This window comes from Poecilia reticulata, linkage group LG1 (assembly GCF_000633615.1).
Source record: "Poecilia reticulata strain Guanapo linkage group LG1, Guppy_female_1.0+MT, whole genome shotgun sequence".
Taxonomy (NCBI): Eukaryota; Metazoa; Chordata; class Actinopteri; order Cyprinodontiformes; family Poeciliidae; genus Poecilia; species Poecilia reticulata.
In genome coordinates, this window is record NC_024331.1 from 574,119 (window position 1) to 597,801 (window position 23,683).

General features: G+C 38.6%; 1 protein-coding gene and 1 long non-coding RNA gene across 3 annotated transcripts in view; one reads left to right on the forward strand and one right to left on the reverse strand.

The window, feature by feature from the left end:
• LOC103462363 (protein sidekick-1) overlaps positions 1-23,683 on the forward strand; it is a 620,157-nt gene that overhangs the window by 513,323 nt on the left and 83,151 nt on the right. For both annotated transcript variants that reach the window (XM_017305208.1, XM_017305213.1), the window contains 3 exons: positions 6,093-6,274; positions 10,623-10,738; positions 15,756-15,951. In XM_017305208.1, coding sequence (XP_017160697.1) covers positions 6,093-6,274; positions 10,623-10,738; positions 15,756-15,951 — 494 coding nt within the window. The remainder of the gene's footprint in view (positions 1-6,092; positions 6,275-10,622; positions 10,739-15,755; positions 15,952-23,683) is intronic.
• On the reverse strand, positions 11,149-11,601 carry LOC108166361 (uncharacterized). The gene is made up of 3 exons (XR_001776681.1): positions 11,542-11,601; positions 11,295-11,466; positions 11,149-11,221 (listed from the first exon to the last, which is right to left on the reverse strand). It is a non-coding gene; the product is annotated as an uncharacterized LOC108166361 (long non-coding RNA).

Below are 23,683 nucleotides of genomic sequence, written 5' to 3' on the forward strand. Positions count from 1 at the left end.
TTGTTGTTGGTTCATTTCATTAAACACTTATTATTCTCGCTACATCCTGGGTCCTGCCTGCGTTCTCACTCACCGTAAACCGCCGCCACATGACACAGGCCAGTTTACAATCAAACCTGTGGAATAAATGACTGGAACCTCTCTGACAATATAAAGTAGGCAATAAAAAAACCATAAAAAAGAAACATCATCCCCCAATCACAAGAAGTTGAAAAGCAGACAAGAAAAACATCATATATATAATAGTAATAATAATAATAATAATAATAATAATAATTAATAATAATAATTAATAATAATTCACACATTAAAAGCCTTATTATCCAAGTAAGTTTTAACCCATAATTTAAAAGAAGACAACGAAGAGGCCTGTCTGATATTTAGAGGAAGATCAATGCACTAATCAGGAGCTTTGACCATGAAAGCCCTTCCTTCTTCTGTCACCAGTCCAGCTCTGGGAGTGGAAAGTATTAGCTGACTTAAGGATGTCAGCTTACCAGAAGGGATGTAAGGGGTAAGAAACTCAGTTAAATATGATGATATAAGACTATTCAGAGATTTAAAAAAAATTTATTTTGAAGTAATTTCTTAAAGTCACAGGGAGCCAATGCAATGAGGACAGAACAGGAGTGATGTGCTGATGGGTCTTGTGAGAACTCCAGCTGCAGTGTTTTCTGTTAGTTGAAGATGATGGAAAGAACTTTGGGGTAGACCAGAAAATAAAGAATTACAAAGATCAAGATGACAGGAGGCAAAGGCATGAATAAGAGTTTCTACATCAGCTATAAATTAGCTGATTTATGCAATATTCCTAAAAAAAATGCTGTTTTACTAATGTTCTTAAAATGTTTAGAAAAGCCAAGAAGAGAATCAATCTGGCTTCATGAGTGTGATTAAAGCCATGAACAGAAAGGGACTGAACTACCATTTTGGGCTTGGGTCCAAACACCATCACCTCAGCTTTATCATTTAGTAAAAGATAATTACCAGAGCAGACTTATCATTAATTCAGTAGCTCAGAGAAGAACCCCGAAAAAAATCAAAATGACTGCAGGCCTTTCCTGGCTTGGTTAAAGTCAAAATCATACCTGGGACAACTTCCAGGCCATGTCAACTGACCAGAAAACACAAAGCGTCTGTTTTGGTGCCCAAAACCTTTGGGAAAATGACAGAAATATAATAGTGGAACATTTTAAAAGGTGTTGGAAATGTTATTTCTACCATAAGACTAATAAACAACAATTACTGGGGAGTGAACAGCACACATACAGCATATCGATTCACATATTCCTCCAGCCTCTGATTTGTTGTTCCTGCCTGGGAGCTGCGTAATTCTGCAGATGGCAGTAGGAGCACTGCAAGGAACCAAGAAGAGGTTGATTTTTTTCACATATTATCTGTCTCATGTTATACTCTTTTTGAGGTACCGAACCCACCAGTTTCATATGCACATTCACTGAACCCTTCTGTAGTGATAAATAAAATATGACCCCGCCCCCCCAAATTCAAGACATAGGGGTGACCCAACTAGACTCTACACTCTAATAAATAATCCTGTAAATTTACAGTAACCTACTGGCAGTTATAAACGCCAGAAGTTTACTGTAAATGCACAGTAGCTTTATCGTAATTAATCCTGACAGCATATTACCGTAAATGCAAGTACGGTATGGATACTGTGAAGGAACGGTAAACTTCTGGCGTCTATAGCTGCCAGTAGTTTACTGTTTTTTAAAAGAACGGTAAAATACCTGCGTCTATAGCTGCCAGTAGTTTACCGTATTTTCAAAAGAATGGTAAAATACTGGCTTCTGTAGCTGCCAGTAGTTTACCATTTTTTAAAAGAATGGTAAAATACCTGCGTCTATAGCTGCCAGTAGTTTACGGTAATCTACCATTTTTCTGAAAGAATGCTAAAAATATACTGGTACCTACAGACACCAGTTGTTTTATTTTTTTACCGTTCTTTCAGGAAAACTGTTAAAAAAAAAAGCTGCCATCTGTTGATACCAGTATTTTACTGGACATTTACCTTTCAATCCTGTAATTGCCTTTTAAAGTAGTGTACCGTAAGTAAATACTGTAATGACGCCAACAGGGTTTATTAGAAATAAGAGCGAGCTGCTATTCCTTAGGCTGCAGCTGCACCTCTAACAAACCGTTACACTCAACTGAATAGCTTCACTGCTATCACACACTGAACTCTCCGCTCTTCCGGTGTTCTGTCAGATCAGTATCGGTCCAGGTCCTCCTGCTCCTCTGATTCCTCGCCCACATGACAGGTCCATCACATGTGAGTGGAAGTCAGCAGAGTCAGACAGGGGAACCCCATAACACACTACATATAACAGTGATCACCATGCAACTTATAACAAATACATATAACCATATGGACCCCAGCAGAACTAAAATACAGAATTGTTAAAATACTACGGTGGTTGACAGGTGCAAACGCGCAGCAAACAAAGAAAAGGGGCAAACAAAAGAGATGCAAAAAAATGTATAAAAATAAGTGTTCCAGACCACTAGAGCTTTGTGTCCGAATTCAGGGTCTGCATCCTTTCAAGCTTATTCTTTCATGGGCTTGAGAACCGATCCGGTCTACGGAAGAGGGATCCTGCGAAGGCAGAGAGCATTGCAGAGAAGCTGTAGCCTTCAGCTAGCTGCCTAGCCTCCACCTCGGCRTTATGTTGCTTAGCAGCCGTGACACAACATGATTTAAACAATGTTTGTAGGCGAGAATGTAGATGTATAAATCTCACATTTCTGCTCGGTTCATCAGTGCATCACCTAATTGCAATATTTGTCCGACGTTTTCGGAGACGTCTGCTCCTGCTGTATTAACACCCAGCTCCCCTCGCCTGCTGCCAGCTGGTCCAGGTTTAGTATACCACGGGAGAACACCTGACTCATTTAGACTTTCCCAAATGACAGTTAAAAGCAGATATTAAGTCAGGTAACATCTAGTTGTAATATTTTGGTTCACTAAAATATTTCATTTATTCTTGAGCAAATCGGTTTGACTGATTAAAGTTAAGCCTAAAATTGAAACCATTAAATTATTCCACTTTTGTTGTAGTATTGTTATTGACATTTGCATGTGTATAGTAAATAGTAGATGATAAATGGACGGATATTAATATTCATCAGTCAATAAAGATGTTTGCACACTTATACAAAATACACAGATCAGTGGTAAAGTTTTCTCTAACGGCACATTGATATATATTTGGAATAAAAATATCTACACACAATGTAGAGATTTTAAAACCACACATGGTTGCATACTTTCACATGCAGAGACGAGTGCTCTTTGAGGATGTTGCTGCTGTCCTTGGGCTGATCTCCTCTTCTATAATGTCTACCTAAATTATGACCGTGTAATCAAACTGTCATCAGCTGTCTCAAACACACACATTTGCATATAATTGTAGTTGAAGTTATCAAGTTTTTATTCTACTTCACTGGCTCCACTTCAGAAATCAGTTAAAAAACAGCAATACACACTCAGACATCCCCTCTGTATCATTTCAACTTTGTAGGACACAGCCTCCAACTCCTTCTTTCCTCCCCTTTTGGATTCCTTTTTCTTCTTGTGTCAGCTGCCAGCTTCTCACTCTTTTCTTCCTATTTTTCTATTTTCTCCATTTTCTCTCTTTTCCGTTGGCCCCACTCCTCCTTCTCGTCCGCTTCCTCTTCGTCTCCCAGAGTGTCAGATGGAGATAGAAAGTAGAGAGGTTATCTTCTCTCCTCTGCAGAGAACTGATGTCAGCCCCCAGTGCATACTCAGAATTTGTATTTGTCAGTGTGTGTGTGTGCGGGCGTGTGCGTGTGTGTGTGTGCGTGTGTTTGTGTGTGTGTGCAATAGGTATGTGTGTTTGAGTGCTGATGCAGCCTTGTTGGAACATCCTGTTATAGAGAATAGGTGTCATTAAAATGCTGACATGGGGATTATCGCTCCATTCAGCTCTATCAGATATGAACAATACTGAAGTAGTATTGCACTTCCCTTGTCTCTCGGTGGGTCATCTATTCTTTTAAATGATCGTTTAAATCACATACTAAAGCAAAGGCCATCAAGGTGCACTATTTGGAAAGGAAATTAGAGATTTATCGTCTTTAGCGATCTTTAAAAGGTCTTGACCTGTGCAGAAAAGACCCATTTATAAAATAAAGGAAGAAATATGCATGATAAATACTAGTATAAAATTACACTATGCCCTCCTCGTGGCTCTGGCTGCTCATTAACATTTTGCTTCCAGGATGTTTGTCCTTTACTGCTTTTTACCGGTTTGTTTTCCACTTGACTTAGTCACTGCAAAAGACTGTAAGTAGTCTTTTGCAGTGAAGAACACACTAACCAATAGTGAGTTAAAATTCCCTCGACTGCGCATGAATATTATTGTGCATTGTGGCTATTGGTCTGGCTGTGATGAAAACACTCAATAAATTCCAATTATCACACCAGTGCAGTGTGATAATTGCACATGCATGTGCTGCTGTCTGTATTCAATAGGCATCCCAGAAGGAGAGAAGCACCCACACCTCCACATTGCATATAAGCTGGTTTACTGAAGGAAACTGTGAGCTATTGCAAATGCAAAATGTTTTTGTTATGGTGGTTAATACCACCTCATAGCAAAGAGGGAGAAGACTTCAAACTGTTTCAACTGACAAGGAGGGAGAAGAACAAGTAAAGGAGAAAGTTTCAAAGATCATAGTATATAGTTTCACAAGATATATTTCTTGCAAATATATCTTGCAAGAAATATATCTAAGCTTCAGGGTTTAGAGTTTTGCATTGCTTAGCTTCCAAAACTGATTTTGGATTTTGTGTTATTGATTCCTTCTGACTGCAAATGCTGAGATATGAGCACAAACGAGTGCTCTGGGTTAACATCTGATGGCCACTGTGTGATGCACAATGTTTCCTAAAGAAACTATCCTGTCCTGAAACTAAAAAAGTACTGAAAGCACTGGTGTTTTTTCTCCAGAGCTCTTGTGTCTTGGTTGACTCCAAAGACATGGCTTTAGGACTCAGGTTTTGCTTTTGTAGAGGGAACAATTCTTATCTGATCAGTTCTGTGTTTTATTACAGGAGCATAGTTTGACAGTGATGTCTCCTGTTAATTTTAATCAGAAGAAGAATAATTAAAATCTTTTGACTCGTTTTATTCTCTCTTCTGCCCGGATTCCTTATCAGCTGAACCATAAAGACAAGACAAACGTTTTCCCAAGTCCAAACATAAACAACATTTATTAGACGAACAACTAATGAAACTGACAAAACTCAATAAAATCACAGACCAGCATCCAATTCAATATTTACCTCACTCCACAGACACCCACACACCAAGACAAACTTATGGGGAACCATTTCACCGATGCACCGTTCCCCGGCGACAGCATCACGGGTAACCCCAGAGCGATCTGAAGTTAAGGTTCCGGGTCCTATACTTTTAAAGGGAGAGCGTGTTTCCCTTCTCCGCTGTATTCAAATTAGGGGAGTGTCCTTAGCTAAGTTCATTTAAATCTAGTTGACTATGTTCCAGTAAAAACCTGATTTTAAGATCAAAGAAGTGTCGTTTCCTTTTGAATGGAGACAGATGTTTTTTATGACCCAGGCCTGAGAGGAAGCTCTACTCTGTTGATAGGACCAGATTGTTTTACACCAGCCGTTAAATCTTATCAAAGTGGTCAAAAGGTTAAACTCACACACAGCGCCACGACCCCCTGTGAATGCCTGCTCAGTTCAGAGAGACTAGCTGTGTTTTAAATTATAGAGGACTACCAGCTAAGTTATTTTAATTTAACTTAGAGTATAATATTTCAATCCTACATAAGAGATTACGCTAATTGAACCATGGATATAATTTGGAGCGAATTTTCTTATTTAAAACACTATTAATTTTATCATTTTATCTAATATTGAACATATGGTAAAGTTTTACAACTAACATATTTTAAATTTATTTTCTCAACACTCCTGCACAAGAAATGCTTAGGAATAGATCTGATCAGCTCGTGAATAATAATGGATTCCAATATCCATCTGTTACAGTGCATTTACAAGCTTTTATGTGTGTCTTTAGGTACCGTCTGGCTGGATTGCCGGGGGACTACCAAGAGAAGAATATTAGCAGCCCAGAGACTAACTACTGTCTGCTGAAGGACCTCATCATCTGGACTCAGTACCAGATCCAGGTGGCCGCCTACACAGGAGCTGGCCTGGGCATCTACAGTCAGCCTGTCACAGAGTACACACTGCAGGGAGGTCGGTGGAGATGCACACGCACATTTTCATTCCTTATTTATGCCTCTCACAGTAAATATACAGAACATTTTCAGTCATCGCTGCTTACAGAAAGAAATTGTGCTGAATTTATTCAGCAGGATTCCAGGACATGCAGTAATTTTAGTCCTGCACGACTGTGTCTTGAGATAAGATACAGTGGGTTCAAGTACATTTGATGATCTCCGAAGAACTGCACATCTGTTGTAGCAACAGACCTGACAGACAGGGATGATGTAATGATGACATGATCCACTCCTCTCACCTGTTTTTAATGTTCTGATCCGTTGACTGACAAGTACATGCTGACTCTCTCTGCAGCTTCAAAACCTTTCAGTATTACTCAGCTTTTAGAAGAACCAGTTGATGCTGTTCTGAGTTATATTAAAGTTGCCCCCGAGGCATCCCCTAGCAGCCAAAGCACTTTTCAGTTGACTGGGAGGAGACCCTAAGGGTGACCCAGGATGTGCTGAAGGGATTCCAGTTCATCTTCCATCTGGCTAACAAGCAGCAGGAGACGCGGCAGGACGGAGGGAACTGATGGGGAAAGAGTTTTCCAACAGCTCCACAGATATAGAATCTGATAGTCTAATCTAATAGTGTGTTCATTTTAGGAAACATGGCTGCTCCCAGGAATGCACATTCAACTCTATAAAAAAAATTTATAATGTGAACAAGGAAGGAAATATAAGTATGAAAGTAAGAAAGATGAACAGAAATGGTTGTAAGGTTTAATCTTCTTTAAACATGTTCTTGTCTCTTGCTGATTTTTACTCCAATGTTATAATTATTAAAGATGAGCGGATCCACTCACACATGTGAACACAGAACTCACAGTCATCATTACAAGAGTTGGAGACAGGTTTATAGACTGAGGAGAGAGAGTTAGACTCATTAATTATTCTAATGTGCATTAGTGGGAGTGCCTGTGATGGATTGGACATTTCCTCCCTCTCACCGTCTCTGAGAGGATATGGTTGAAGTCTGTGTTAAACTCTGATAACATTACTTTTCTCCTGCTCTCTCACAAGCGGCCTCGGGAGTCGGCCAATACTGAGATTACCCCGAAGGGCATAGTTTAGAGTTTCATCTGGAGCTGTGAGCTGCAAGGGGCAAAGAGCTGCTCCCCAGGAGGAGGGTCGGCATGGCAGAGACTGAGAGAACATCTTTAATATAAATTAATCTCCCGTCTGCCTCTCTGTCCTCTTACGCTTCCTGTCGTTTCTCATGCCTCTCACTATTGCAGAATTTTATTGAATATCGTTCCAGCCTGAAGAATCTGTTTGTGCGTTTTCTTTATATATGCCAGTGTCATATAACCACTTTAGTTAAAAAATCTGATTTAGAGGGCATTCCCATCATGCAACTGCCAGGCTTTAGAGTTGCAGTATAAACCCATTAACATATAATCACTATGACATGCCCACAAACTCACATACAGATACACAATTAACGGTCACACCTCTCTACCTCTCTATGGGTTTAATAGTTGTTCATGATGGATTCTCTTTCTCTGCCGCTGAATAGCTGCTCCGGTAGTTTTCAGAGCCACCACAGACTGGCAGTTAGATGTTTATATAGCAGGAGGATAGTGAAATATTTGTATTTTGAATCTTTTTCATTAATAGATTGTACTGACTCTGCAAAGTGTTTTCTGTTCTGCTGTAGTTTCAGAGCATTGCTTTGATGTTACAAATTCTAGTTTTTGCCTTAAAATCTTTATTGTGAGGTCAAGTTATATACGGTATGTTATTAGAATCCTTTATTTATACAGGGAAAAATCTCTTCAGACTCATTGTCTGTAACATACATCAAGAAAACAACAACAAAAAAACAATAATACCATCTACTAAACGAGCAGAAAAAAGTACTGAATTATTTTGAATTGGGAGAAAAATGATACAGTACATGGTTTTCAAAATGTTTTCTGAAATTAAATCTGGAGAGTGTGCTGACTTTTATAATCATACCACCTAGAGCATTGGTTCTTAACCTTTTTTAAGGTACCGAACCCACCAGTTTCATATGTGCACTCACTGAACCCTTCTTTAAGTGATAAATAAAATATGATTTTTTTCCCCCAAATTCAAGACATAGGGGTGTCTTGAATTTGATCACCAAGTCTTCTTAAAAGGTAGAGTCTCTGAGAACAGTTCTTCAAAATATAGTCAGTGTTTTCAGCAAAGTTGAGCTGACTGTCCAGGAACGACCCAAGGTATTTAACATTTTCCACAGTTTCAACAGGTTGGCCATCGTGAGTAACTGGAACCACTTTAAGGTCTTGTTTAGATTATTTAATTAGCTCTACATTCTTAAGAGAATGAAAAATTAATAATAAATAATAAAGACTTTGCGGTATTCTGATTTAGTAATGTAATTATATTAGCTGTGTTCCCACCTCCGCACCACTAGAGGCAGCAGCAGGCCCGCAAAGATGCGACTAAGGAGAAGATTTAGAAGTTCACCGAAGGCTACAGAATTTGGTAAAAACTGTGAGCTTTGCTGAAGTAATTAAAGACACAAGTTCAAATCCATGCTGAGTGGAACTCCTTCAATCRGGGCTCCTCCGCAGCTCTGATTGGCTAATCAATGTAACGTGATCCTCTGCAGCAAATGATGGCAAAGCGGGGCGCATCATCACGACTTTACACAAGTGTGTCTGTACCTCCCCGGCAGAGGCTCCGCCAAACCCGAGACCGACTCATCGAACTCCTGGGGTTCGATCAAACCCAGGTTAAGAACCACTGCCCTAGAATCATTAGAGCCTTTCACTGCTACTACAGATACAACCAGTTATGCACATCTACAGAACTAGGTCTCATTCTTTGTAAAATAACTCACTCAGTCATATTAGATGAGAAATTTTTGTTAAGCATCGGTTTTTCGGGGAACGGGGCCTAGATGTGTTCAAAGGCCCAAAACGGGTGGGAATTTACAACCACTAGATGTAAACTATGCTTTCCAGTAAAACCACCCGGTTACACCTCCATGATTGCTCTGTACTCAGCTCCACCCAGCTTCCTGTCAACGCTGAATATGTTCCCTGGCCACACTGAAAAAGCATCCTGACATGATGCTGCCACCACCCCATCATGCTTCATTGTCAGGACTGATCTGAGTCAAAAAGCTTCCTTTTCCTTTTCTTTGAGCCACTCTTCTTAAGAGACTTTTTCTTACAAAAAGTCCAGATCTGAGCAGTGCAGAGTGAGTAGTTACCCTGCCGTCAGATTCTCCCCCCTGAGCTGTGAATCTCAGCAGCCCCTCTCCAGATTACAGATTGAACTTTAACCTGTCTGCTGCGTTCCTGGATCTTCAATGATGCTGGTTGTTCTTTAATGTTCTTTAACAAATCTCTGAGGCCTCCACAGAACAGCAGTACAGGTTGCCTCCATTTACTTAGGTGATTTCTGAAGGCAGTTGCTTTTCATGGATTTTATTGAAGGGTATCAGAGCAAAGGAGGCTGAGTACAAATGCATGCTATACTTTAAATTATTATTAATTTTAATAATTTACTTGTTTATTTTTGTCACAATTGTCCACTCTTCTGTGTCGGTCTATTTCATAAAATGCCAAGAAAACACAGTCAGGTTTGTGGATATATGTATGAAAATGTGGAAATGAAAAGGACATAAAAACAGTGTGTCATATTTATCAAAATTAAATGATCAAAAGAAATCAAATAATACCTAAACCCAAGCAAGATTAGTCATGTTTGACATCTCAGATTTTAACACATTTAAAACAATGCTGACTGAAAAAAGTAAGTGTGATATCTGGTAGAAGAGTTGTTTCAGATAAAAAGATGCAAGTGTGGTGCTCAGTCACTGGAGTGCCTGTTGCAAGTTAAGATGTTAATATGGATAAAATGTCATATTTTCATGAGATTCAATCTGCTTAAATCAATAAATGGTACTACGTGTTGTGAGGTCGAATTGATTAATGTGAGAGGAGCTAACTGGCTTCTGGACTCATCCAGTGACCCATCATTGTTTAAACCCAGTTTGTAATAGATCATTATTAAGTCATTTCAAAGTTAATAATATGCAAAATACATAAATGCAAATTGCAACATATTGGATGTCATCGTTTAGAGAAATTAGGTCATCTTGCAGCTTAGCAGATGAGTTGGTCTGACATTTAGATTCAGCAGTATAAGCAGATATTTTTAATTAGAAAAAGATCTGAACAGGACATAAAATGTTGAACAATGGAGTTGTAGGAAATATTCACAACCATGCTTTCTTGAGAAATCCAGTGGATTTTTTTATTTCTTTACCTCTTAACTTACATTTTCATTTTCTGTTATTTTGTCTGTGTACCTGTGTTCAGTTCCCACAGCACCTCCACAGGAAGTGGAAGTTGTAGCTATTAATTCGACCACCATCCGTTTCACATGGAACCCTCCACCTCAACAGTTCATTAATGGCATCAACCAGGGGTACAAGGTAATTCCTGAATATGTGTTACTGTAACATCCCTCCATATGTTTACTTTCCTTTTGTATTGTGTTTCCTAAAAAGGTACAATTCAGATTTCAGCAGTGATACATTTTTTTCCTAAAAAATACATTTATAAAATATGTATAATTTTTTTTTTATAAAATTTATAAAATTTATAAAATATGTATAATTTTTTTTTTCTAAAAATGTATCAGTTTAAAATTGCCAACGTGTTGCTGGCTGGAATGTTGCTTATTATTATGTTCCATTTTTTGTCAAAAGTTTGATTTAAGTTGGTCAAAGCTACAAGTTGGAGTTTTTGCAATTTGTAATTTGTAAAATTCAACATGGTGTCATGTTGGATTTCAGTTTCCTGACTCACATGCAAGTTCACACACCAGAGAACACTGTTCAGTGAAAGTTTAATGCATTTCAAACGGTACAGTCTGATTGTGCTCCAGAGGATGGGTTGGCAGGTCAGCTCACGTTCTGTTCGGAGAAGGGAGACATTAGTAGGGACCGGAGTTGAGAGATCTCGATTGGTTTAGAGGGATACGCTTACTGTCTTTCAGAAGGTGGTAGCACGGAGGGAAAACGCTAGGATCCGGGAGCATTCTTGATGATCAGTGATGGAGAGAGGAGGAGAGCGGCAGGCGGAGATGTTCGGTCTTGGCAGGAAATGCATTTGTAGTCCAGACTTGGTTCTTGGCTTGATTCCTTCAGCTCATCGGTTTCTGAGGGAAGACCAAAATATTACTTGAAGTCATTTAAAAAAACATCCTCAACATGATTTCTGGTTAGATTCTGACCAACAAGTGCGACCATCGAGCGATGAGTGACGGCTCCACTGCTTCTTAAAGGTCCACCAGTCAATCACTCGGAATCCGCTGCCGGTGCGTCAGCCYGTCAGAACTCTGCCCCGAAGATCCTCTATAGGAAAGAGTACCCACACTAACCCGAATCCTAACACATGGATTCTTTAGGCTTAAAACACAGCAATGGTTACTGTAATAAGAGTGTTTTATTTTCTGTTAGTTTCGTTTTTAAATTACTCACAATTAAATGTTGTATTTATTTGCTAAATGTAGAGAAACATATTGTAGTAGGATTGATTTGGTAACCATAGTCTGGTAACTGAGCAGACCAGTTAAACCTCAGTGGTTTTCCAACGAGGATTAGGGTTCATTCTGCTATTTTCTTCTCTGTGCTTATTAGATAAACTGAGCACTAATTCTAAGTTTATCTTCCCATAATGAGTGTACTTCACTTTTACCTGGCAAATTTTCATCTGCCAGGTAAAATCTGCCAGGTAGATGGCTGGGTTTGGACCTGCTGGGGAGTCCAAACACCTCAGCAGTGGGGTTTGGACCAGAGTTTGAGACTCTTGAGTCGGCATGATAAGATTTCCAGATGTAAATCCAGCAGTGCTATCATCAGTATTTCAATAGCAATTATTTATCAGGTCATTTATCGTGGTGGATGCTCCTAAATAAAGATATTTTTTTCAAAGTCCAAAAGAACAGAGAATTGTTGTATAATGGGTGATCTGTGAGTGTGTTTATGTAGGTCAATGTTTGGAACAAAAATACATTTTCCAGGAGTTATTACACAATGGTTATTTTCCCAGGACCGCTGGGCTGTTGTTTACTCATCTGCTCAGCCAGGCTCAGTCTGGGGTCAGTTCCAGGAAGAAATAATGAGCGCTTCAGAGGAGAGATAGAGATCATTTTTAGGAAGCAGAACAGGAAGCACAATGAGTGCAAGGGATGAACTGTGTGAGTGATCCTCATGTACCAGTTCTAGAATTGGATTTAGCTTGGCCTGCATTGTGGCACCATACCCCTCCAAGGAACTGATTAACATGACAAAAAGAATGCATCGCATTCTCACCGCGCGTCACTGCAAGTATGTGTGGGGGTCTCTGTTTTACGGCGAGGATATTGTTGTCTCTGTGCCTCAATAAATACTACCGTATATGGTTTTCTATCCTTTTTCATGATGCTTTCTGTTAGATGTCTCTGGAAGACCGGATCCACCACTGCAAATCCACGAAGCTTTTCAGTGTGTGTGTGTATGTGTGCGTGTGTGTGCGTGTGTGTGCGTGCGGGCGTGTGCATGTGTGTGTATCCTGTTGAAAGGGCAGTAGATAATAATATTAATTAAAAGTGAAAATGAAGCAAAACTTCATCTCATTTAATCTCGACCACACATCACTGACTATATACAATACAGTTAATAACAGCTGTAAACTCGTCGCCAAGAACCAAAGTCTCCTCTCTCAAGTTTCCTCTCTTCTACTTGCACGTCCTTGGAAGTGACTTTACTCTGTGCAGAGCTAATAACATTTACTACCTACTTACCTTCCTATCATAAATCTGTCTGTCTGTCTGTCTGTCTGTCTGTCTGTCTGTCTGTCTGTCTGTCTGTCTGTCTGTCTGTCTGTCTGTCTGTCTGTCTATCTATCATCCAGTCTGCTATGGGCACTTTAAGCTGCTGTTCATGCTCTTTAGCAATCTTTGGGTTTCGAAACCCAAAGATTTCAGCTGGGCTGAAATCAATTTCAGCCCAGCTGAAGACCCTCACATGACTATATCAAGGAAAGATCTAAATCCTGTCAGCACACCTTTGAATGTGGAATAACACAGGGTGCCTGAGGATATCAAATCAGCACTTTTTTTTTCAAAGTACCCAAACTAAACTGGAAAGGAAATCATAAGAGAGGACCTTATTTTACCATAACAGCATTGGTGCTGCGGTGTACCCTGCAGGCAGTGGGAAGAGCAGCCACTCAAATGTCTCTGGGTATCACTGGCTCTTTTGCTATGAGATTTATCTGTTTCCTTTTTGGAGAAGTTTGCACTACAAAGTAGATGAGTAACAGTTTGAACCCAGGGGATGTAGTTTTGTTTGAATCCTTCATCAGACTTCTACTGTAGCTTTGTTTAAATGACAGATATAAACATCTTGATCTGCTAATTTAATTTTAAGTATGCATGTGAATCCTTACTGTGGCAAGTTTTATTTTTTCTTCACTGAACAAACCATGTGTTTCACTGCTTGTAGAGCTGCTTGTAGTCTCCTGCAAGAGGCTACTGCCAGATGTAAGCTCCAGGCTCGCTGTTGACCTTCATCTATAACCAGTCTACACCAAGCCCTCCAAACATATTTCCAGTATATTTAAAGATATAATAAAACTTCTTGAGAGAGAAACCTAGAAGCACATTCTCCCATGTGGGGTAATTCTACAGTCATAACTGTCTTTTTAGTTAATTCATTGGTGCCACATTTTCTATTGACGTCAATTTGGTTTATTTTCACAGTGCCAATTAAATCAAGAGACAGATCTGACTTTTATGGAGAAAAATATCAGTTCAGTACAATCATACAATCAGATTCACATCCATTTAAATATATTTCAATGAAAGTGTCACTGACACAAAAAAATATATATTGTACTTCCATTATGTGTACACAAAAGCTTTTAATAATACATATTTTTCACAGACTATTATAAATGGAGAGTGTTTCTGTACTGGGTCAAACGCCACGTCAATCTAAGGTTATATCCACAGAAATAGAAAAAGTTGTGAACGATATAAGCGAAGATTTGAGAGATTTATTTGTGGTTTTTGAGGAAGAAGCTAAATGGAGGAATAAAGAAGAAAGAGCTGCTTCTATTGAGGAACAATATTTGAGCCATATTGCTCATCAACAATGATGACTCCACGTTTCTGGGGAGGAAGGGTCTGAGACAGTGAAGTTTTGTAGGTGGACATCTGTTGCCTCCAAATCACGGTAATAAACAGATCTACGAATATATTCATGTGTAATTCTGGTTTAATTTGAATAATCTGGTTACTTTAAAGTAGCGGGTTCAAATTCTGTGTGTGTTCCAACATATTAATGTTCTGATCATGGTGTTTATTATTTAGCCTTCCTATTCCTCCTATTTCCAAGTCTTGAGTCTGATAACTGTGTAATATTTCTATTAGGTGTGTAACAAGATTTTGATGTATAAGATCTCATGATATTGAAACATAATAATATTTCTCATTTGTTTCGTCAATTGGTGGAAATGTGTAAATAATTCACAGTACATTTAGTCACACACTATTAAGGAAATAGGCTAATACATTATTTTTTTAAATAATGTCTATAGAACATTTTTAGATTTTTTTCCCCTCTATATCTGGGAGGGTAGCTCCCCAGCACCTCCTATGAACCAGCTGCCTCTGGTTAACACATTTCCAAAACAAAAGGCAAAGATTTAATATGTGGAAAAGTACCATCTCCTCACTCTTGACTGTGGCTGTTAAACACTCTTGAAAGCCTTATATTTGGACTGAAGAGAAGAAAGTGTAAGAGAAGAGCCAGGGTGGTGGGGGGTATAGAGAGGTGCTTCAGACATCTTGAAACTAACCTCGGTGTAATAGTGAGTAAGACATCAGGTTTTAGCTTGTTACCTTTTCCTAAGGAGCTTCAGATGTTGACGACCCATCTTAATGTTGCCTGTGGGTAATCACCAGTTAAAGCCTGCCAACATTCACATTTCACAGTTTGTTGTTAGCTAATATAGAAACTCCAACAAGAGTGCTGTTTTTTAATCTAAATCAAGACTAACTGTAGAGACAATACATTTTCTATTAGGTTTATAGTTGGATAAATAATAAACAGTTTTTTTTTTATTAGTCGCTGTTATGACTGACAATGCTTACGAGGTACAATCGAAAAGCAAATGATTAGAATTCAAATAACTTTTCTTGGAAGGGGAACCTGAAAATTGTTTTGCTGTTTATTATTTTTAAACTAATATAAAAAGATTTACCAAAGCTCGTGTGGAGGCGTAATTATGTGTGTGCTTACAAAATGCAATTTGAGTTATTCTAAAAATGATTCCCTGGCCTGAAACCCCCGTGACAAATAAAAAAATGTAGATTGAGAATAAATTGCTGCTGCAGGATTCTGATAAGATGTATTAGTTATTGTTTGTGTCACCTGCTGTTATTTTTCTAAATTACCACAGCTCCTGGTCTGGCCGGAACAATCTCCTGAGGAGGTTAGAGTGGTAACCATCACTCCTGACTACCCGAGCACCCAGCACACAGGATTAGTCAGCGGTCTCAGGAAGTTCACCTGGTACTACGGTTCCACTCTCTGCTTCACCACACCTGGAGACGGCCCCTGCAGTGCACCCACCCTTCTGCAGACACACGAGGATAGTAAGTGTTAGTTGCACATGCAGTGTACAGCTGAAAACTGTATATTTCAATATCCTAATAGAATATGCACAATCCATGAAAAGACATTTTTTTATTACTGTCTGACATTAAATAAGGCTAATTCTTCCTTATTTAATGTCAGTTCAGATTAGTAAAATTATTTCTGTTTCCTAAGTACCAGAATGAATTTTTTTTTAGTAAGTTTGTTGGTATTCTCTTAGACGTCAGAAGATTGAATACACCAAGATACATTGCATTATTAGCTGCTGATTCAAAACATCTGAGTTAAATGAATGTCCACAAGGATGGGCAACACCTCAAACACACTGAAGAAATCAGCCAAAGTGTCAGGAAGAGTATTGTAGAAGAACAAGACTGAAAACACTGACTGGTGTCATAATCAAAGCAGTCACCTAACGTGACTGCTTTACTTCATGAGACATTGCTGCACAAAATCAATAACATCATGAGGAAAGAACAGTATGTAGAAATATTGAAGCAACATCTCAAGACATCAATCAGAAAGTTAAAGCTTCACAAAGCTTAAAGGCCATCACAAAGATCTCAGTTCTCTGTGAACAGAGAAGAAAAAGTGTGAAGGCCCACAAATCAGACTCAGAACAGTTCCACTAGTTCTGTCAGGAGAGGTAGGTCAAAATTCCAGGAAACATATTTGTCCAAAGGTAATTCAGATGCTAGAGGAATGTATGTAAATTTCTAAATTTGAAGAAAAAAATTTAATTATTCCAAAATTAAGAAAATCTTTAAAAAAAAGTTATTCTAAGTGGCCTGATCAGGTAAGCTTTGGAGAATGAAGCAGATAAATAAAACTTATCTGCCTCGCCCACTGATTAGAATAAAACTAAGTACCTGTTTGTCTCTGAACCCAGCTGTTAAGTGTAATACCCACCTGTGTCCACAAACCACATTCACCAACACTTTTTCTAATCTCTTAGGGTCTTATTTTCCTTTCACGCCCATCGGTATTTTTTGTCAAATTTCTTTTGTTACTAGTTTCCCCGCCACTTCTGTTCAATCTGCTCTGTCTTTTTAAAGGGAATTGATTCATATGTCTTCATGCGTGCTAGTATTTATAGCCCACTGTTCCATGGATAAACATAATAGCTGCCACTCCCAGTTACAAGAGCACACACATAGTCACACCATCAAATAAACACAATAGCCTTTAGGCAGACAGACAAGCAATTATTAGCAACCAGCAATTATTGAGTGGGAAAAGGATATTAGAAGCCAAGCATATACACACATGCACACAAGCATCTCCACACACACACACGCAAACACAGTGGTGGACTGGTATTGATTGGTTGCTAGGCGTGTTGCAGGGTTAACGGTGGGTGTAATTCTGCTTTATGATAGCTTTTTGCATGTGTGCGCGCATGTGATTGTGATTGTGTGTGAGTGTTATTGAATGTCTCAGATGAATAGCTTAATCGCTCTGTAGGGAGAGGGGTTAGGGAGCTATGGATGAAATGAGAAATGACTGGATGACGTGCATACATGGCTGTTAGGGGTTTGCTGGTCAATGCAAATGTGATGGTAATGTGAATGAAGCCTACGCTACTTCATAAAAGTCTTTATACCCCTTAGACATTTTCATATTTTGTCATATTACAACCACAACCCTCAATAATAAATCCTAATTTTGGGATTGGTTTTAGGTGATAGGCCAAAACTAAGTAATATATAACAAGGACGGAATAGGTAGCTAATTTAAATTCTTCTTATTTTATTTTTTGTCTATTCAAATTTGTAAAATAGCTCATGCTGAGGAAGACTGGATGGATAGTGTTTATGAACATCAATTTCCAAGCTTTGCGACAGATTCTGAATGGACCATTCTAACATTTCATAATTCAATATGCTTTGATCTTTGTGATGTAGCTCTAGCTATTTGTTTAGCGTCATTTTTCAGTTGAAGCCCAACCTTGGTAATACATTTTTTCCAGCCTAAAACAGGATAGCTCCCTATTTCACTCAGTCCATCTTCCTACACGTCAGTGTTTCTCAACCTTTTTTGGGTCAGCGCTCCCCTACCCATCATCCAGGTCCCTCACCGCCCCCCATCAAAGAATTTGCAGGCTACTTTGCACTGAATATTATTTTATTATTAATATTACTATCACTGTTGTTGATGTTTGATTTTTATGGTTGTTTCTGGAGTTATTGTCAAAAACAATTCCCCAGAGAACAACAAAGCAATGCGAATAGAAATCATTTTTACAGGCGTCTAAGAAAAATGCAATGAATGGACATTCATCTTAAAATTGGTAGGCCTATCAGCAGATAATCAGAGTGGAAAAAATATTCTTGTTCTGTGCCATTTTCTAGTTGATAAATATTAAACAAAATCACCAGATAAAAGATGTACAACAATGTCAGTTTAAACTTTGAACTATTTGCAAAAACACTGAGCTCTGCAACATTAAAATATGGATAGAACTCCAACTATGTCAGCAGTGGTGGAGAAAGTACTCAAAAAATGTACTTAAGTAAAAGTACAAATACACAGTCAAAAATGTACTCAAGTAAAAGTCAAAGTACCACATTAACATTTTACTTAAGTAAAAGTAAAAAAGTACTGGCTTTTAAAAATACTTAAGTATTAAAAGTAAAAGTACTTGCTGACTGGATTACCTAATCGCTAATATCATTAAGTGAACCGATCGTATTTAATTTTAATACATCAGAAATGTGCCATTTTAATGAACAATGCCACAGATAAAGCATGTTTTTATTGTGTTTACTCTGTAACATAGTTTAGACTTAGATATGTGATTCTATGCATCATAATTTCAGGGATGGAAACATCTTGTCTCCTGTCCTAACATAGCATGAACTTCATTAGTCACATTTATTTAGAAAGAAATCCAACTGAAAGGGGATGGAAAGAAGGTGAGGGGAGGCAACCAAGGAGCCATGTAGCAGAGTTGTAGTCAAGACCACTGAACCCGAGACCAAGACCAGGGCCCCGAGCTAAATGACACAATAAAATTAAGTTTACCTATCAAAATTGGTTCTCAGATTGATCTGAAAGATCCACTTTCCCACCTAGATATTAAACACTTAGAGCTGAAATAAATTTAACCAGTGACAATTAACTCACTTCATTCTGTTTTGCTTTCATCGCTGTGCTACAATCCGCAGAGGTCTCCTACCATCCCTAGAAAAATAACGCCCTGGGCGGTTGCCCATATTGCACATGTCAGAAACCACAACTGAAACATCGCAATTAACGGTATCGTTCAACTATGAACACTGTCCAACGGCACAACAAGTAACTAAGCAGAATGAGCACCGTGACTGTTCTCACCCTCCCTCCCACTGCAATGTTTGCCACCATGACAGGAGACGAAATCAATCAATGAGCAATGAGCATGCTCTGTGTTCATACGTTCAACTTTTACTTATTCAGCGATTAAATAAATGTGTGTATGTATATGTATATATATATATATATATGTCTACTGCAGTGTACACAAGAACAAAGAACGGCTCTAAGTGCTCAAAGTGAAGCTTCAGTCCTTAGGACTTAGTAAAGATCCATCCAGAAGAATCGGATCGTTCMTGAATGTCATATCACTATATTGCAGACTTTGGTCACAGCGTTGTCCCATATATGCGACACCTCAGTCAACACACAATAATTCAGCGCATGAGTGACAACTTTTTTTCATTGCAGATGCAACATGTGTCTCTCCACGGAGCTTACTTTTCTTTAAGCTTTCCTTCCAAGTGACGTTAAAAATTGGACGAAGTCCCACCGTCTGTGAAAACGAAGCGCTGCTGATTTTACATGTCGCCATATCTTATGATTTATGCAGCTATTATATTACTGACATTAGACAGACAGCTTCTCCCGCTCAGAGGAAACTACTGCGCATGTCTGGAGCTCCGCGTGCGAGTAAAGGGGGAGGCGATGGGTGACAACAGACACTAAGTCACGTTATTGCTTGGATTTTACGGCGCCACCTTAAATCCCTGAACTTCACATTGTAACGGAAAAAAAGAGCAACGCGACTTGGATGTAACGAGTAACGCGACAGTTTTGTAGAAATGTAGTGAAGTAGAAAGTACAGATACTTACTGTAAAATGTAGTGGAGTAAAAGTAGAAAGTAGCCATTATTAAATCTACTTAAGTAAAGTACAGATACACGAAAACTGTACTTAAGTAAAGTTACTTCCCACCACTGTATGTCAGTCATAACTCTTCTCATCAGTGTTTCTGTGTGTTTCTGGTGGTGAGATCCTTTTAATGCCATACAAATATGGGACAGGAACAGGGATTATATCTTTATAGAGACCTGCCTATTGATTTATAGATTAATAGTTCGTTGCTCCATTCTACGTCACGGTTCTCCTATTTCAGAGTTTTGCGCAACGTGCGTATCGTCTTTTTTTTTTTACCCCATAAGGTGCGGAGCTGTCGGGAAGCACATATCGATGGAGAAAAGCAGACTGACGTAAACCTTTTAGCTCCGGTATTCTGATTATTAAAATTCAAAGGTTCTGTGGTGCTACCGTTTCATACCAGATCACACTCTCTATCGAGGTATCACCCATGGAGGGATTTCTTTATTTAAATGGGTTCATTTTTCTGAGGATACACAGTGAGGGTATCGCAACATGTTTATAAGAGCGATTTTCTGTTGTCTTTCCATGGAAGCAGCATCCAGATTAAAATAGGATAATATTTTAACTATATTAAAACACGTTTTAATATAAGTTGCTGCTTGGACATGATCACAGCACTGCCAAAACATATGCACAAAAATCCTCAATAAAACATAAAATATTTGAAAATCAGACACCAGACAAGTCATTAGCCGGTTTAACGCTGAACTGATGCGGTGAAGCTACCAGTAGCAGGAGCTGCGCCAACAAACACTCTTGCCATCGATACAGTTGTAGCCAGTCATGTTTTAATGTTATACAATACAGTTTTAACAAGTTGCTCAAAGTCTAAACTAGTATTTTTGTGCATTTAAAGTGTAAAGTTTATCTTTGACCAAATGCCCCCCAAAAGAATCCCAGCGCCCCCCCTTTTGTAAAAATTTCCGCCAGCGTCCCCTGCCGTCATCTGAACGCCCCGCGGGGGGCGGTACCGCCCCCGTTGAGAACCGCTACTATAAATCATATTCAATCCATTAGAATATGAATTACAATGAATCTCTTTGGTCACATTAAAAGTGCCATTTGAAAATTCATAACCTTTCAGCATTAAGCATATCTTTTATTAAGCCCATATTTCTGCACAGCAAATCCAGGAGGCCCAGATTAACTCTGTCAGATTTGATTTCAACACTTTTAAAGTGTCTACATCAGTCCACTCCAGAAAGTGTTAATTTAACTCTTTTTGGAGAGTTAGTACCTTAACTCTTATAAAGTGCCAGATATCAAATCTGCTGGAGTTAATCCTTTAACACGTACTAACACTAATTCAGTGTTAGATCTTAATATTAACTCTCACAGAGTATTTTTTTTAACTTCATAAGAGTTATTTGTAATTAATATTAAATAGGTATTTTATTGTTTGAACTTTTAAAAATTCTTTGGAAAATAAACATTTAATAAAGAGGCAATAATTTTCTCAATGCATTTATTTCAAAATGTGCACCATAATTACAAAACATTACAACGTGGAATAATGTGCATGTTTCACATGTCGCTTTCATTCACATATTGTTATCAAACGGTCTGACATATCAGCTGTGCAATACAAAATGCAGTATGCTTAATACATTTTTCTTCAATACCATATGAATGAAATTGTTCAAAGTACAAGGTGGATAAAGTAAAGCAATACATTTTCTTTTAACAGGTAGATTGCCAGATATGTACATAACAGACCAACCTGATAATCAGATCCATCATTTCTTACCCAGTTTATGTTTCTGTTGATAAGAGACAGTTCCTCTCTGCATTCCACCAGAGAGATGTCCATTCACTAACAGATTGTCTTCAGGTTGTTGGACTGTTCGTGAAGTTTGGCCGGAGACACCAACATCATCCTCTACTGCATTGGACAGTCTTCAGTCTCTGAGTAGGACAGCCAGTGTCACTCTCTGGATCATAATAAACAAAAACATAACAATGAGGAATGGAGCGAAGGAATACATTTTACTACAACTCTAACAACAAGCATCAATTGCAGAAATGTAGAATTTCAGAGATATTAACACTTACATAATCATTTTTGGAGCTTGAATTTTCGAAGAATCCTTGGAGGGATCGGGAGGGGGAGGTTAGGCTGACGACTGGCGATTCATTCTCAACCAGACTGGTTCTAATATATACAAAAAGGCAATAAAAGGATTAAAACATGCTGTACAACATATATAAGAAGACACAGCAGTGGGATTAATGCTCTCAACGTGAAAAAGGCTTTTACAAAAAAAATCGATCAGAATGGTTGATAAATCTAACCAATATGCATGTAAACGTTCAACATCATGAAAAAACATACTCCAGACTATTACGGATCTGTTCAAGTAAGCCAATAATTTGATTAAATGTTCACCGGCTCGATTTTTTCCAACACTTATACTCCGCTAGCATTCGGCATGCTAAGCTAAATATGCTAACACCGAGCCGTGTGGCGAAAGTGACGTCTATCATACAGGTTGAGCTCGACTCAAGCTGTATGAGTTGAGCTCAAAATAATAGTTATAAACCATCTTAGAAAAAAAATGACTTACCAAGCGTGGTAAACACCTCAAACAGGTGGAAAGTAAATAGTCCTGAAATGACTTGACTTCTGTCGCTTCGTGAGAATCTGTGATTCTGGGGCGGAGTCAGTGAATTAACTCCTTCAGGGTTAGAGCCGCTGGTGGAGTTCAGAGTTCAGAAGTAAAGAGTTATTGATTCTATTTTAACACCTCTAGATTTGATACGGAAACACTTTGTTTTAACACTGGATTTTAACTACTAATAATATACACCTCAGACTTACATAAACAGAATGTGACTCTATTATTGTAAAATTAACTCTGCTTTTGCATGAAGTCTACCAACACCAAAACATTTAACACTTTTGAATTTGCTGTGTGTATTAAAAATATTTTCATTGGTCATTGTGACGGAGGAGCCGTCTTGAATTGGGACGTTATTATGCAGTACGTGTCAGCATACGAGCACGCCCATACACATACAAAAACATAAACAGATGCACAACCGCTAAATTGCAGCTTAAACTGGCGCGCGGTTCATTGTAGGTGCACACGCGGTGTTCCTGCTTCAGTTGTCATATCCATCCTAACCTGTTATTTTCAGCTTTAAACATCTTCCCAGTTCTATCATAGACATAATATAAGAGTAGACCCCGCATTGGCTGCTACGGCGCAGGAAATACGGCGGCCATCTTGGAGCGGTCATCCCTCCTACTTTGCTCAACCAAAACAGCATAAGATGCCTCAGCACTGAGGGATATTGTTGTTCTGATCGATGGAACTATTGATGTGAGGGCTCCACATACAACATTTCACAAGTAAGATGGACATATTATTGTGTATATTTTGTGATTAGAATATTACTTTACCGTATTTATGTCCACCGGCGAGATACCAGCGAATATTAGCTGTAGTGCTTGGTGTAATACCAGGGATCAGCCCCGGGATGAAGGCTAACTGATATTCCGTAAATCTAAAAAAACTTTATTATTCTCTAACGTTGACTTAGATTATCTGACACAAGAGCCTACATTAGAAATGA